This window comes from Manis pentadactyla, chromosome 10, assembly GCF_030020395.1.
Source record: "Manis pentadactyla isolate mManPen7 chromosome 10, mManPen7.hap1, whole genome shotgun sequence".
NCBI lineage: Eukaryota > Metazoa > Chordata > Mammalia > Pholidota > Manidae > Manis > Manis pentadactyla.
The window spans coordinates 125,394,977-125,408,922 of NC_080028.1; the positions used below are offsets into that span (position 1 = coordinate 125,394,977).

A 13,946-nucleotide genomic window follows, 5' to 3' on the forward strand; every position below is an offset into this window, starting at 1 on the left:
TTCCCTTCTAGGACAGCCTCCTGTCACTTCTGTGACACGAGACCAGCTCCTCCATCTCTCGGCTCCAGCTCCCCGTGTCATCCATCCTTCCCCTGTCCTTGTCCGTGTTTGCCTTCCCCACCTTGGACCGTCATGCCCAGGCCCATTGCTCTATGTGCCACCTTCCCCAGTCTCAGGGGCTTTATCACTCTCTGCCCAAGTCCCTACCTGATGCCCGCCCTGGGTGTCATCACCTCACCAGTATATCCAAAAGCGAGCAGTCCCTCTGTTCCAGCTCCCAACGCGCAGGTCATCCTCTCTAGCTATGGTCCTCCCAATAAATACCTAGTAGTCCCCTCCGTAGGCCTCGCCCTGTGCTACGTAGCCCAAGGTCAGCACGGCAGCTGGCCCTGTTTTAGAGAGCCTTCAATGAGCAATAAGACAAAGCCATCAGTTAAGCGATCCCTGATGCCACCATCTACTCAGTTACCCAAACCAGAAGCCTGCGGGTCCCCCAGGCATGCCGCGACCCGGGGGCGGGGCGGAGCGGGGCGGGGCTTGAGGCTGGCCGTTACGGGAAGGGCGGGCCCTGAGCTCTGGGCTCGGGATTGGGTAACCCGGACGGAAGGGGGTGGAATTACAGCCCGGAAGGGGCAGGACTTGCCGGAGGCGGCAAATCGCGAGGAGCCACTGCCACATTCATGCTGCCCGCCGGCTGCTCGCGTCGGTGAGGCCCGCGAGGCGGGAGAGAGCGGGGCGGGAGGGAGCGCCGCCCGAGGCCAGTGGGGTGCTGAACTGCCGATGCGTCCTTCCCAGGCTGGTAGCCGAGCTGCGGGGCGCCCTGGACGCTTGCGACGAGCGACAGCGGCAGCTGGAGAGGAGTCTGCGCGTCGCCCGGCGGCTCCTGCGGGCCTGGTACACGGGACCCGAGGCTACCCGTTGCGCGCCCCCTCGCGCCCTTAGGGCCGGGCCCCTCACCCACTTCCGAGTTGCCCGTTATCAGTACTTTCCCCCCTTTCCTTGCAAGCTCTGATGCTGGGAGGCTGGGCGGGTGCCCCAGGCTAGGCGACCCGTGGTGTCTCTTGGGCCTGGGCCCTGCCTCCTGGACGTGCCACGGCTGCACTGTGTCTTCGCAGGGAACCAGAGCCTACCCCGGCTCCGGAGCCAACCCCAGGGCCAGAAACTGAAGAAGCTCCGTCTCCAGGTAAACCGCCACCCACCTTCTCCAGGTGCTGCCCCTGGCCTGTCTTCTGGCATGCAGGGGTGAGGGACCCCTCCTTGGGGACAATAGTGAGGGACAACTACGTGACTCTTGGCTTTTGCAGCACGCACACCCAGCTCCGAAGACCTCAAAGAGCTGGAGCTTCTGACCCAGGCCCTGGAGAAGGCTGTACAGGTGCGAAAAGGCATCTGCAAGGCTGGAGAGAAGGACAAGGACCCCAGCCTGAAGTCTGCGTCAGTTGTTGATTCTGCTACCACAACCTCTGCCCCACCCCGGGCCTCAGGCTGGGCAGCCCAAGCATCAGAGACGAAACTCCCAAGGGGCACCCGCCAGACCACAGGGCCTACCAAGGCACCTGAGCGCAGGCTTCTGTCACCCGGACATGGGACTCGTAGGGATAAAGCGGCCCCAGCCACCAAGCCTGGACCAGGCCTCAGGGACCAACAGAGAGCCCCATCAGCAGCTGCTCGTGTCCCAGAAGCTTTCACGCTCAAGGAGAAGGGGTAGGTTTCCAGACCCTCGCTGGAGGAGCCGTTGTCTCTACCTGATCAGACCCTGCCAGCAACAGGAGTCTGGAATTTGGGGTGACGCGGGCAGGGCATTGAGCTGGATGAGGGTCAGGGGTGCTATGCCATGCAGCCCATGAGCTGACGGTGGCAAAATGGAACAGCTGTGAAGGTGCTGGGGGTGTCATGCCAGGGCCTGGCCTCCTGTCCTTCCTGGCTGCCCAGCACCCTGTCCTCTTGTCCATGTAGCCTGGGGACTCTGCAGGGCCTGTGCCCTGCTCCTGCAGCTCTCGTCTCTACCAGGGAAGACCTGGACTGGGGTGGCTCCCAGTCATTCTGGAAGGCCTGGCGGGGTGGGAGTGCATAAGCCTCACCCCCGATTCGGCTCTGGGTGGGGAGTGCCAGCAGACCTCAGAGTGAGAGGCTGCTGAGCATTGGCTTCCCTGACAGGACCCTGCTGCAGCTGCCCCTGGCCTTCAGGAAGGCGGCTTCCCAGAACTCCCGGTGAGGCTGTCCTTCGGCTGGGTTGCAGTGGAGGGAAGAGCAAGGGAGTGTGGAGGTTTGGGAGGCTGAGGCTTCCCACCAGCTCGGGCCCATGCTGTCAAGACTTCCAGTAGGTCCCTTTGCTGGGTGGGCTTGCCCTCCATGTTAGGAAAGTGCCCTGCTAGACCTGCCATAGACTCAGCAGGCCTTGGGGGCCCCAGCACAGCTGCACCAAGAGCTTCAAGACCTTGAGCGAGGCATTTAGTATCCCAAGTCCCAGTCTGGCGTCCCCGTGAAGGTGAGGATCACAGTGCCCGCTCACAGAGGCGCCATAAGGTTTAAACAAGCTGGAGCCGGTGCCCTTCACTGTGCCTGGTACAGGGCCAGCACCAGAGCTCTTGCCAGTTCAAGTTACTGGTCACTGCTGGCCCCTCCCTCCCTTCTGTGGAGTCTCTGCTAGTATTTCCCAGAGTAGATAAGCTCTGTCCCCTTTTCATGGACAGTGGTCTCCTGGGGTCTCTGCCCTGGCCCTTTCCTACCCAGCAAGGCCCAGGGTTAGCTGGCTGAAATAACCTTATCCCTGTCTGGTTCCCTGGGTGACTGCATGTGCATCCTAGCTTGTGGGCCCAGCTCAGCTGTACACAGACCAGTGACTCCATGAATGCTGTTACCACGGCCAAAACCCAGTTCCTCCAGAAAATGCAGACAACTGTATCCTTGCTGGGCTTTTGGGACCTGGGGGCAGTGGTGGTGGAGGGGTGCTTCTAGCTCTAAGCCTGGCAGGTTTGAGGAGCTGCAGTCTGGACCCCATCCTTTGTGGGAGGGGAGAAGGTTTGTCAAGGGGGAGTTTCCCTGACCTGGGTCCAGTCAGGCTGGCCTAGCTCCGGGCTCAGTGCTGCTGAGGTGGAGGCGGAGGTGGGGCGCCTGCGGACAGCCTGCTGGCTGCTGAGACTACGCATGGGTGAGGAGCTCGCAGCAGGTCAGTGGCCCTGATGTGGGGCTGAGGTCAGGGTGTGGGGGCTGGGGTCAGGGAGAGTTTCAGGACTGGCATGGATCCTGCCCGCCCTCCCTGACTCTTGCTTAGACCCCAGGGACTGGATGCAGGAATACCGCTGCTTGCTCACCCTGGAGGGGCTGCAGGCCATTGCAGGGCAGTGTCTTCACAGGCTGCAGGAGCTACGTGCAGGTGGGACCCTTCCCCACGTCCCTCCACTGTGTTGTGAGTTCTTACCAGTTGTCCTGTCAGGCCAGTGGGGACAGCCACTTACCCCATTCCCTCTTCCAACACAAGAGCCCACCACTAAACAGTTTGCTTATTTGTCCAGTTATTGAGAAAGTGGCATGTGAGAAGCAGATACTGCAGGTGACTCACGTGGTATTGCAAGAGATGGTTGCTTGTAGACAATAGGGCTTCATCCAAGAGGCAAAGGGAGACTTTACACCCCTTAAAGGCAAGTGGGGAGGAGGTGCCTGGCCGCTGTCCCATGAGGCCACATGCCCTGTCCCCACAGCAGTGATGGGACAGCAGCTGGGGCCATGGCCTGAAGAGACAGTGTCCAGGGCCTCATTGCCCTGTGGAGGAGGAGCAGACCCCATCTGGAGCCCCCAGTTGCTTCTCTACTCCAGTACCGGGGAGCTGCAGGCCCTGGCAGCCCTCAGGCTGCGGGTGGCCATGCTAGACCAGCAGATCCACTTGGAGAAGGTACTTCCAGAATAGGGGTGGGGAGCGGGACACTGGGTGCCAAGGAAACTGTGGGCTGTGACAAAGACTTCAGGTCTGGGGTCTTGTGAGGGCTCTCGCTCAAGAGCCTGTCTGTACTCCATCCCCCAGGACCAACCAGAAGGATGGGAGCCTCTGGGCCTGTGTGCACGGTGGACACAGTGTGCTGGGAGAGCTTTGGGAGGAGGGAGGGGCCAGAGCATGGTATATGAAGTCTGCCCTGCAATTGCCCCACCTTAAGGGTCCCCCCAGCAACCTTGGCCCTGCACCACCCCCAGGTCCTGATGGCAGAACTCCTCCCCCTGGTGAGCACGCAGGAGCCACTGGGGCCTGCCTGCCTGGCGCTGTGTCGGGCAGCGCACAGCCTGCTCTGTGAGGGGGGCCAGCACTTCCTCACCATCCTGCAAGATGGACCTGCCGACTGAACCCCATCGCCCCCCACCCCACTCCCAGGCCCAGGACCCTGGGCCAAGGCGAGAGCTCCCCTCCCTGTTCTGAGTTGAGTTAATGGGGATGGAGGTTTCCTGGGGGCCCAGAGTGCCTGTGCCTCCTGGGAAAGCCAGGTTTCCAAGGTGGGGTGGGGCGGCCCCTGGCACTTCCTAAGGAACCAAGGGCCCGTGGCTGCTAGGCCTGCTGCTCGGGCCTCTGCTGGCTGGCCATCCGCAGGCTCAGGGGCTCTTAGCAACCTGTTTTTCCTTGCTTTAGACTCGAAATTGCTTGTGTGATATTCATACTTCTTTAGAAAGTAATATATTTAAATCATGTCAAGGTGGGAGTTAGTGTTTGTTTTCTTCGTGTGTTTGCTTACCAAAAATATGTCAGTATATCTATGAACATGCATATCCTCTCTGTACTGAAGGGAGGGCAAGGCCATTCAAGGTGGGCTGCATTGGGGACTCACCTCTTATGTTGGCCCTAGCACACCTGAAACTGAGCCTCCCACCCACTGCCTAGATCTGCTGGGCCCACTGGAAAACAGAAGAGCCACAAGCCCAGAGTGCACTGTGCCCACAGCTGTCTCTCCTGCTACCCTTGCTGACCACCTCCTGGGCCACTGCTGTGGCCTGCGTGGGGCCCTCACACTTAGCCACCAGCAGGGAAGAGGCCCTTCAGCCCTCACATGTCACCCCTCACCTGCCCCACTGTGACCTCTGAGGCTTCCACCTCCACTGCTGAAGGAATAGCTGCTTCCTGGGAGGTAAAGTGCAGAAGTCAGGGCGTCTGGCTTACACCAGGCACAGATTAGGGTTGACTGACTCGCTTGCTGCTGTGGGACCTTGAGCAAGATTCTTAAGGGCTCAGAGCTCAATTCACAGTGTTGTCCCCACAGTAATACTGGGGATAGTGGTTACTGCCCTGGGTCTGGGATGAAGGTACAGGAGATGGTGCAGAAATTTCACCAATGCTAGGGCTGGGAGGCTATGGCAGTCTTTAAATCAGCCTGTACTCGGCATGAATACAGACCGTCAGCTGGGGCACAGGCCCTTTGTGTGGACATGGATGGGCTCGAAAGAAAATAACACCCACCTTGCCCCCAGGGACCCAGGCCTAGAAGGCAGGTAACTCCTGGAGAAAGCCAGGTCTCCTGAGAGCCACATGAAGTGTTGCAGGTACGGAGATGAACTGGGCCATGTAGCAGCCTGGGGGTGACTCCAGATCCCCAGCAGGAGGTCCCATTTGTAAAGGCCCCACTCTCCAGTAAGCCAGAAACCTTGGACATGGAAGTCCAGATTTTGAGGGCTGCTGGGGACCAGATGACACTGCAAAGTAGGAAATAAAACAGGGTCTTCACTGCACTGAGAAGCCCCCAGGGAAGGGCGCGGCCCTGTCGCTGCCCAGGACAGGAATCCAGAGATTCCTGTCTGGGGGACAGCCACCCCCTCCTGGTCACTCCCGAGCTGATGTCCAGGTGCTCAGATCTGGGAGAATCTTTAATCCCCACAGCGAATCTCCTGCCACCCTGTTTTTGGCCATCTGAGGCAGACCCCACAGCAGGTGTTCTCCACCAGCATTAGCTTGGTTTGTTGTGTGCCTTCCCTACTGGCCTTTGCCCACATGCGTAGGAGTGCTGTCCACCGCCATCCCGAGCCAGGCCCTGAGCTGTGCCTACAGATTGTTGACTGACCTACCTGTCGGGCCAGTCCTGGGCACTAGTGGTGTCCTGCGGACCACTGCAGGCGCGGGTCCCTCTTGGGCAGGGGTTGTGGCAGATAGCGTGAGTGGGCGAGGGCGGGGGAAGCCTGGGTAGGCACCATAACAGGGTGCCCAGAGCAGGAAAGGGAGCCCCTCCGGGTTTGCCCCCTCCCACTCAGATTCCGCTCCAAACCGGAGGCGGAGGCTGCGGCGAACTCCTCTCATCGTCCCCAGTGGCGTCAGCGCATCCTGGGCCAATCCGCTCTGGCGTGGCGGGCGAGGATTTAAGCGGGGTCTGTGCGGGCGCCTACACCCACCCCGAGCGAGGCCCCTGCGACAGTGGCATGCGAGCGCCCGAGTCCCCGCCCGCGGCGCCTGCCGCACCCCCAGACGCCCCCGGGGCACTGCGTGCGCTGCTCTTGGCCACCGGCGACGCCGGGGGCTCGTGGCCGCGGTGCGTCCTGCCGTTCGGTGCCGTGGCCCTGCTGGCGGGCGGCGCCGCCACGGCCATCACCTTCTCGCTGCGCGGACCCCGCCTGGACCTGGCCCAAGGCGCGTCTCTGGCTGCGCTCGGCGCAGGCCTCGGGCTCCTGGCCGCCGCCTTCCTGTGCTGGCGCGCGCGGCGGCGGCGGGGGGCCGGGCGCGGGGGCGAGCGGGAGCCGGGGACTCCCTGAGCCCGCGGGCGAGGGCCCCCCCCCCCCAGCGAGGTCACGGCGAGCCGGGCGCCACCTCCGCCCCGATCTCGCACAAGCGGGGCGAGGGTAGTGCAGCACGCTGGTTGCGGAAGCCTCCTTGCAAGATGGTTCTTTTCCGAATCCTTAGGAGGCCAGGGCGGTAGGGGCTACGAGGTATTTACCTCCCCTCCTCCGACTCGGTTCTCCCCTCTCCGCCCAATGTTGCTTTGCAACGTTTCGCTTGGCGAGCACAACTGGTGGCGAACGCAGAGCCAGTCTGAGCGGCACGGGGGCCCTGCCGTAAACGCAGGTTGCGTGGCGGCGGCTGGCTGGGACTCGGCGTGGCCACCCCCCTCGGGTGAGAGGTGCTGCGTGCTGTGTCCCCTCCCCCAGCCATCTACCTTCCCCACTGGGTTGGAAGCCCCTCAAAGCATAATAGGCGCTCAATAAATGTTTGTGCCATTTGCGAACAAGTGGTGGTTTGCAAGTGTCTGCCAGGGGCTGTAAGGTCCAGGGCTAGGCAGGGAGTATTTATTTTGTCAGTAGGTCTTTCAAAGGAAAGAGCCCAGCACCCACTCCCCAGCTCTGGGAACGTCAGACCCCTCATATACATCTCCCCTAGATAGGTTCCCTGAGTGCAGCAAAGCCAGCACTGTCACAAGGGGTGGGGGACTGCAGTGATCTGAGGAATTGCAGGGGCTGCTGGGAGACACAGGTTCTTCCAAGGTGCCAGGAGGGGGCAGGGCCAGCCTAGAGAGATGGGAAGTGTGAGAGGCCCCCATCTGGGGTTGGGGACAGGTGGCAGAGCCCACAAGGAGCAATGAACCTGGCTGGGGTTGGGGGAACAACTCTCCCTAACTGCCATTACACCATCTGCCAGGCCTGCCCTGGGGGCCAGAAGAGAATGCGTACAGGGGCCACTGCAGGGAAGAGGCCCCACTGCCTGCAGTCTCTTCCCAGGGGAGCCGGTGAGCCCCGGCTCCCTGCCTGCTGACCCCAATGACACTCGCAGCAGGCTGAGCCCCCTGGGGCCTCCTTCCACCCACAATCAGAAGCCACCAGATGTTCTGAAGACCCCAGCCCCAACTGGAAGCAGCAGACAAAGCCTGTCAGGCTGACAAGGGGGGAGAGACTGTTCCTGCTTTCTTCCCTCCTGGCTGGGAGTCCTGAAGTCAGGACAGCCAGGGCTTCCTGAGAGGCTGGTCTCAGGCTCCGGAGCACCCCTGTGTTGGGCCTGGGCATTTCTCCCCACTGTAGCCAGCTGTCACATCTTTGCTCCAAGCAGAATCTACTGTGGCCCCTGCTGTCCCATCAGGGTTCCTTCCATCCCAGGAGGGGTTTGAGGCCCAAGACCAGAAGGACCTTGAAGAAGGTGATTGGAGGTGCTGTTTCTGAACTTGACCCATCCTAGAGCAGAACGTATGCCTGCCAGCTCCCTTATTCATGCATGTGGAATTTGAGGGACAAATCCCCATGGCCCCTGCTCTGTGGGGCAGGGAACCCACAGCCTTTCTCTGCTGCTCCAGGAAATGAGAGGAGCCAGCAGCCCCTCTGGCCCTCCAGGCTCAGTCCTGTGGAAGTCTCTCATCATGCCACTGGTTCCTCCACCCCGAGCCCCTGTATGTGTGCCAGACAGGCCTAGGAGACGGTCTGACCAGAGGGTGTCAGGCGCTGCAGGTGCACCCTCGCCCTGATTTTCCTGATGCTCATCCTCCAGGGTCAAGCCCTCTTGCTCCACCCTCTTCTTCAGGATGCCATAGAGGTCCAGCGTCCTTCTATTAGGCAAGAAAATAGATATGAGCGGGGGTGGAAAGAGAATAAGGCCAGGAAAACCCAGAGTTAATCAGTTAAAGCTCAAAAAGACAGGAGCAACTTGGCCTGCCCTGCCTCACCTCAACACAAGGATGCTGCTTCTCTCTATCCTGTTCTTGCCAGGCCTTGCACCATCTCTGGCCCAGCCAAGGTGGCAGCTCTGCCTACAGGCACACCCACATGCTGTCCTCTGCCAGCAGAAGGGCCTCCCTGGGGTCAGGCTCCCATCTGAAACTTCAGGCCTTTCAGCTGCTCCCAGGTGGGACATGCTCCGTGTTCCCTGCCCCCTCTGCATGGTGCCAGAGGAATGCTTGGTTCCTGGGATGCTTGGCTCCCCCCTATCAAGGATATAAAGGTGGAGGAGAAGTGGTCTCTCCATCCAGTGAGATTCCTAGTCCCTTCTGGCTAGCACACTCTCAGATATGGCTGCACCATCCCCAGGTAGTGCCAAGGCTGCTGGGTTTCTGCCTCGGTTTCTCTGCCCAAACCTGCTGGTTATGGAGGCTAGGCTTAAGGGTTCTGATTCTGAGCCATCTGTAACCACCCTTTCCCCCTCCACAGGGATCTTCAACTGATGACCAAGCCCTTGCCCCCAGGGGCCACCTAGTGAGCTGTGACACCTGCCCCCCGCCCCCACCCCCACAAGCACGTCTGCTGCTCCCTGTCTGCTGGGAGGGCTGGGTCTATCATGGTGCTACAGCTAGACACTCGGAGCCCCAGGGATGCTTTGGGACATGAGTTTGGCTTGATCCCGGTGGGGGATGCCAGCTTTATCCCTTAGTCGGGCTCAGGCCAGTCCTCAGGAGAGCAGTTGTGAGCCTCTGGCTATACCCAATACCTATGTGGCCCGTCAAATCCCCTCAACGGTTCAGCAAAGTTGAATTAACAGGCATCTGTCAGATTAAGGAAATGTGAACGACACAGCCAGAAACTGAAGCAGTTTGGATTCAAACTCAGACCTACCCATAATCCTGGGTTCTTTCTGCTGAGCAGACTGCTGCCTTGGGGACACCCCACAAGCGCCAGCCCACTTGACTGCCGCTGCCCTGAGTATACCTTGTACAGACCAAGGGGAGCATCTTGGCCCCAGCCTTAAGATCAGGATTCCCTCTGCCTGATGCGCCTGAGGGAGGAAGCAGCCAGACCCCCACCCAGTACGTGGCATAACCCCAGGAGCACTCAAGGCTCGCCTGCGGGCCGGGGACCCTGCTGTGTGGTCCCCCACGGGCTGCCTTGCTGAGCCACCCCCTCCAAATCCCTCCAGCCAGCCCATTCCAGCCTCTCCCGCCCCTCCCCCGGCTCCAGGGCCTCCCAGCCCCCTCCCCCGTTGGCCCAGGCACTGTCTGAATCTGCTTCTGATTCCGGCTCTGCAGATGAGGCCCCCTCCCCTCCCTCTTTCCCGGCCAGAGCAGCCCCGCCCCCGACTGGGCCCAGTCTTGCGCCTGCTGCGCCCCCCACCCCCTCCTAGCACAGCTCCCCCGCCCTCGCAGCAGCCGGGAGGAGGCAGCGGCCGGGGCGCCCCAGGCCCCGCCCGCCCTTGGCCCTTCCCGAGAGGCAGGGAGACCTGCTCGACTCGGCCCTCGGTGGGTGAGTACGAGCGCTGGACAGCGGGTGGGGCCGCCGTGGGCGGAGGCGCCTGGAGCGTGGGCGACGCCTGTCATTGCTCCAGGCTCAGCGGGAGGACGCGCCGGCGTCCCCACTGGTGCGCTCGGCCCGGGGCGAGCCCGCGGCGGCTCCCACCTCTGGGCCCCGGCTAGGGCCACCTGGGGGCTCTGGTTGCTCGGTAGTGCGGGTCCGGCCGGCAGGGCCTCGTACCCAGGCCGGGCTCTCTGTCCGCCAGGGCAACGGCGTGGAGCCCTGGGCCGGCCGGCCGGCTGCCCCACGGCGGCTCCGGCCATGCCCAGCTGGCTCTGGGGGCTGCTGCTGACCGCAGGCACGCTCTCCGCTGCGCTGAGCCCCGGGCCACCGGCGCCCGCGGACCCCTGCCATGATGAGGGGGGCGCGCCCCGCGGCTGCGTGCCGGGCCTGGTGAATGCGGCCTTGGGCCGCGAGGTGCTGGCGTCTAGCACGTGCGGCCGGCCGGCCACGCGGGCCTGCGACGCCTCGGACCCACGGCGGGCACACCCGGCCGCCCTCCTGACCTCTTCAGGGGGCACCGCAAGCCCTGTGTGCTGGCGTTCAGACTCGTTGACGCAGGCGCCTCTCAACGTGACCCTCACAGTGCCCCTGGGCAAGGCTTTCGAGCTGGTGTTCGTGAGCTTGCGCTTCTGCTCCACACCCCCCACCTCGGTGGCTCTGCTCAAGTCTCAGGATCATGGCCGCAGCTGGGTCCCTCTGGGTTTCTTCTCCTCCCGCTGTGGCCTGGACTATGGGCGCCTGCCTGCCCCCACCAATGGCCCAGCTGGCCCAGGGCCTGAAGCCCTGTGCTTCCCTGAGCCCCAAGCCCAGCCTGACGGTGGTGGCCTTCTGGCCTTCAGCGTGCAGGATGGCAGCCCGCCGGGCCTGGATCTGGACAGCAGCCCAGTGCTCCAAGACTGGGTGACCGCCACAGACATCCGAGTGGTGCTTACAAGGCCTGCCATGCTGGGGTACACCAGGGACTCTGCTGCCATGGCCCCTTACGCTTACTCAGCCACTGAGCTCCAGGTAGGCGGGCGCTGCAAGTGCAATGGGCATGCCTCACAGTGCCTGCAGGACACCCAGGGCCACCTGATCTGCGACTGCCGGCATGGCACCGAGGGCGCTGACTGCAGCCGCTGCAAGCCCTTCTACTGCGACAGGCCGTGGCAGCGGGCCACGGCCTGGGAAGCCCACGCCTGCCTTGGTGAGACTTTGAGGATGGCCTGGGGATCTTGGACTGGGCCAGCCTGCCCCTAACCCATCCCTCCTTGCAGCTTGCGACTGCAATGGCCATGCCCGCCGCTGCCGCTTCAACATGGAGCTGTACCGGCTGTCCGGCCGCCACAGTGGCGGTGTCTGCCTCAACTGCCGGCACAATACTGCCGGCCGCCACTGCCACTACTGCCGGGAGGGCTTCTATCGTGACCCCGGCCGTGCCCTGAGTGACCGCCGTGCTTGCAGGGGTGAGCCTGCTGCCAGCCTCCTCCACACCCCCAAACCTGGTTTCCCACATCCCCAGATAGGCTTCTGACCATCCCACCTTTGTCCTAGCCTGTGACTGTCACCCTGTTGGTGCTGCTGGCAAAACCTGCAACCAAACCACAGGCCAGTGTCCCTGCAAGGATGGCGTCACCGGCCTCACCTGCAACCGCTGTGCACCTGGCTTCCAGCAGAGCCGCTCTCCAGTGGCACCTTGCGTTAGTGAGTGTCCCTGCCCTGCTTAGGCCACCTCTGCCGAGGCCACCCCAGGTCCCTGCTACTGCTACCTGTCCCCTGAGCTCTGCAGGGCCCCAGTCCCTCAGATGCAGACTGTTCCCCCACTCTGTGCAGAGACCCCTATCCCTGGACCCACTGAGGAGAGCAGCCCTGTGGAGCCCCAGGGTGAGTGGACACAGAACAGGGTCCCAGATTCGCATGTCAGTGGTGAAAGGGGCTCTGGGTTCCCGGAGGGGAGGGGGGGTGTAAATCGGGATCTATGCCAGCTTCCCCCGACCCCCCACCAGACTGCGACTTGCACTGCAAACCGGCCCGTGGCAGCTACCGCATAAGCCTGAAGAAATTCTGCAGGAAGGACTACGGTAGGCCGCCCTCAGGCCTCGTACCCTGACTTTTTCACCTTGCCCTGCCCACTTTCCCTCTGGATGCCCTGATCCTTACTGGGCCGCAGACCATGCCTCATCCATCGGTGGCCCACCGGCTTTGGCTCCACCTCGTCATCCCCCAAACCCCGTGTCCACTCCCGCCCCCCTTCTCCCGTGAGTGTCCTGTGTCCCTCCACTCCCGTGGGCACCCATTGCCCCTCCCCGGCCGGCCCCGTGACCCTGCCCCCCTCTCTTCCTCTCCGCAGCGGTGCAGGTGGCAGTGGGCGCGGGCGGCGAGGTGCATGGCTTGTGGACGCGCTTCCCAGTGGCCGTGCTCGCTGTGTTCCGGAGCGGCGAGGAGCGCGCACGGCGCGGGAGCAGTGCGCTGTGGGTGCCTGCGCGGGACGCGGCCTGCGGTTGCCCGCGCCTACTGCCGGGCCGCCGCTACCTGCTGCTCGGGGGTGGACCGGGGACCGCTGTCGGCCCAGGTGGCCGGGGGCCCGGGCTTAGCGCTGCCCGCGGGAGCCTCGTGCTGCCTTGGAGGGACGCGTGGACGCGGCGCCTGCGGAGGCTGCAGCGGCGGCAGCGGCGGGGGCGCTGCGGAGCTGCCTGAGCCCGCGGGCGGGGCGGGGCCGGGCGGGCCGCTGCTGCCACATCAAGGCGCACGTGCATCCAGATCACCTGCCTGCCGGGGCTTCCTTGCTCGCGTCCAGCGCGTAGCCATTTGAGCCCCTGCCCCGCCCCTGCCGGGCGCCTCCCTCAGTGCCTCGCGCCCGTACCCAGGATAGGTGTGATGGACGCAGCGACACCTCGGCCCGACAGAGGGATGTGATAGCCTCAAAGAGCTGCTTCGAGGCTCCCTTGGGCAGCTGTCATCCTAAAGAGCTCCTCGGTCCCCCAACCCAAGCGCTGTCTGCCCCCTTCAGGGGGCGCCGTGATACCCCCAAAAGGCTGTGAAGCTCTTTATGGGGCCCAACACGTCGGGGCTCTTGGTCCCTCAGAGAGCATTCTCACCTTCTTAAAAGACACTGTGACCCCTCCAACAGTTATGAGCCTCCTTGTGATGCCAGGACACACCAAGGGTCTGAGAACATCCAAAGGGCCGCTGTGACTCCAGCGCCCACTGACTGATCCGCCAGAGAGCTCTCTGACTCCCCAGAGGCTGTGGTCACCACAGACGCCTGTGGACCCCCATGGGGCTCCGTGACCCTGGCTCCCCCGCCCCCAGCCTGGACCCACAGAGGACGCTGTGACTCCTCTCCCAGCGAGGACAGCGGCCTCTGGTTCCCGGCTGTCCGGCCTGTCACCTCTGCCTGCCCTGTCTGCTGTTTGGACTTCTGTGCCCTTGTCCCCGCTGCGCCTCTGCTTGTGTCCGGCCTCGTTCTTGGCCTGCTGTGTCTCTGTCTCTTGTCTCCGTCCGGCTGTCTCTCTTGGCCTTGGCCTTGGCCTCCAGGCTTCTCCGCTGAGGTCCCGCCCCGAGGACACCCTTCTCCCCTTCTCCGCGCGCTCGGGACCGGCCGTTGTGACCACGCGGACGCGCATTCCCAGGTCCACGCCAGACCTGGCGGGGCGGCGACCCCAGCTGACAGCACTCTCTGCTCCAGAAGCCCCTGACCCTGCCCTTGGTGGGGCCCTGCAGACCCCGCCCTCTCGGCTGGCGCGCGGGGACAGTGCTGGATCCCCAGCCCCTCCGCGCCGGGACGTGCCTAAGGCCGG

At 63.2% G+C, this 13,946-nt stretch overlaps 2 protein-coding genes across 8 annotated transcripts; both read left to right on the top strand.

The window, feature by feature from the left end:
• The first annotated feature begins 646 nt into the window (after positions 1 to 646).
• On the top strand, positions 647 to 4,699 carry TEDC2 (tubulin epsilon and delta complex 2). Of its 7 annotated transcripts, none has more exons than XM_036920566.2 (10): positions 647 to 706; positions 796 to 894; positions 1,116 to 1,183; positions 1,305 to 1,704; positions 2,158 to 2,211; positions 2,808 to 2,901; positions 3,058 to 3,169; positions 3,275 to 3,376; positions 3,702 to 3,892; positions 4,228 to 4,699. In XM_036920566.2, exons 1-10 carry the CDS (start codon positions 681 to 683, stop codon positions 4,333 to 4,335), a joined length of 1,254 nt encoding a protein of 417 aa, XP_036776461.2. In that variant the 5' UTR covers positions 647 to 680; the 3' UTR covers positions 4,336 to 4,699. The 7 variants fall into 7 exon arrangements, with proteins under 7 accessions (XP_036776461.2, XP_036776458.2, XP_036776459.2 ...); XM_036920563.2 differs by having other exon boundaries at positions 4,189 to 4,698; XM_036920564.2 differs by having other exon boundaries at positions 3,705 to 3,892; positions 4,189 to 4,698.
• A 4,850-nt stretch (positions 4,700 to 9,549) lies between these two features.
• On the top strand, positions 9,550 to 13,944 carry NTN3 (netrin 3). Its single transcript, XM_036920579.2, has 7 exons — positions 9,550 to 10,116; positions 10,370 to 11,353; positions 11,424 to 11,612; positions 11,701 to 11,850; positions 11,980 to 12,030; positions 12,153 to 12,227; positions 12,497 to 13,944. The coding sequence occupies exons 1-7, from the start codon at positions 9,903 to 9,905 to the stop codon at positions 12,841 to 12,843; spliced, it is 2,010 nt and encodes a 669-aa protein (XP_036776474.2). The 5' UTR covers positions 9,550 to 9,902; the 3' UTR covers positions 12,844 to 13,944.
• The last annotated feature ends 2 nt before the right edge of the window (positions 13,945 to 13,946 follow it).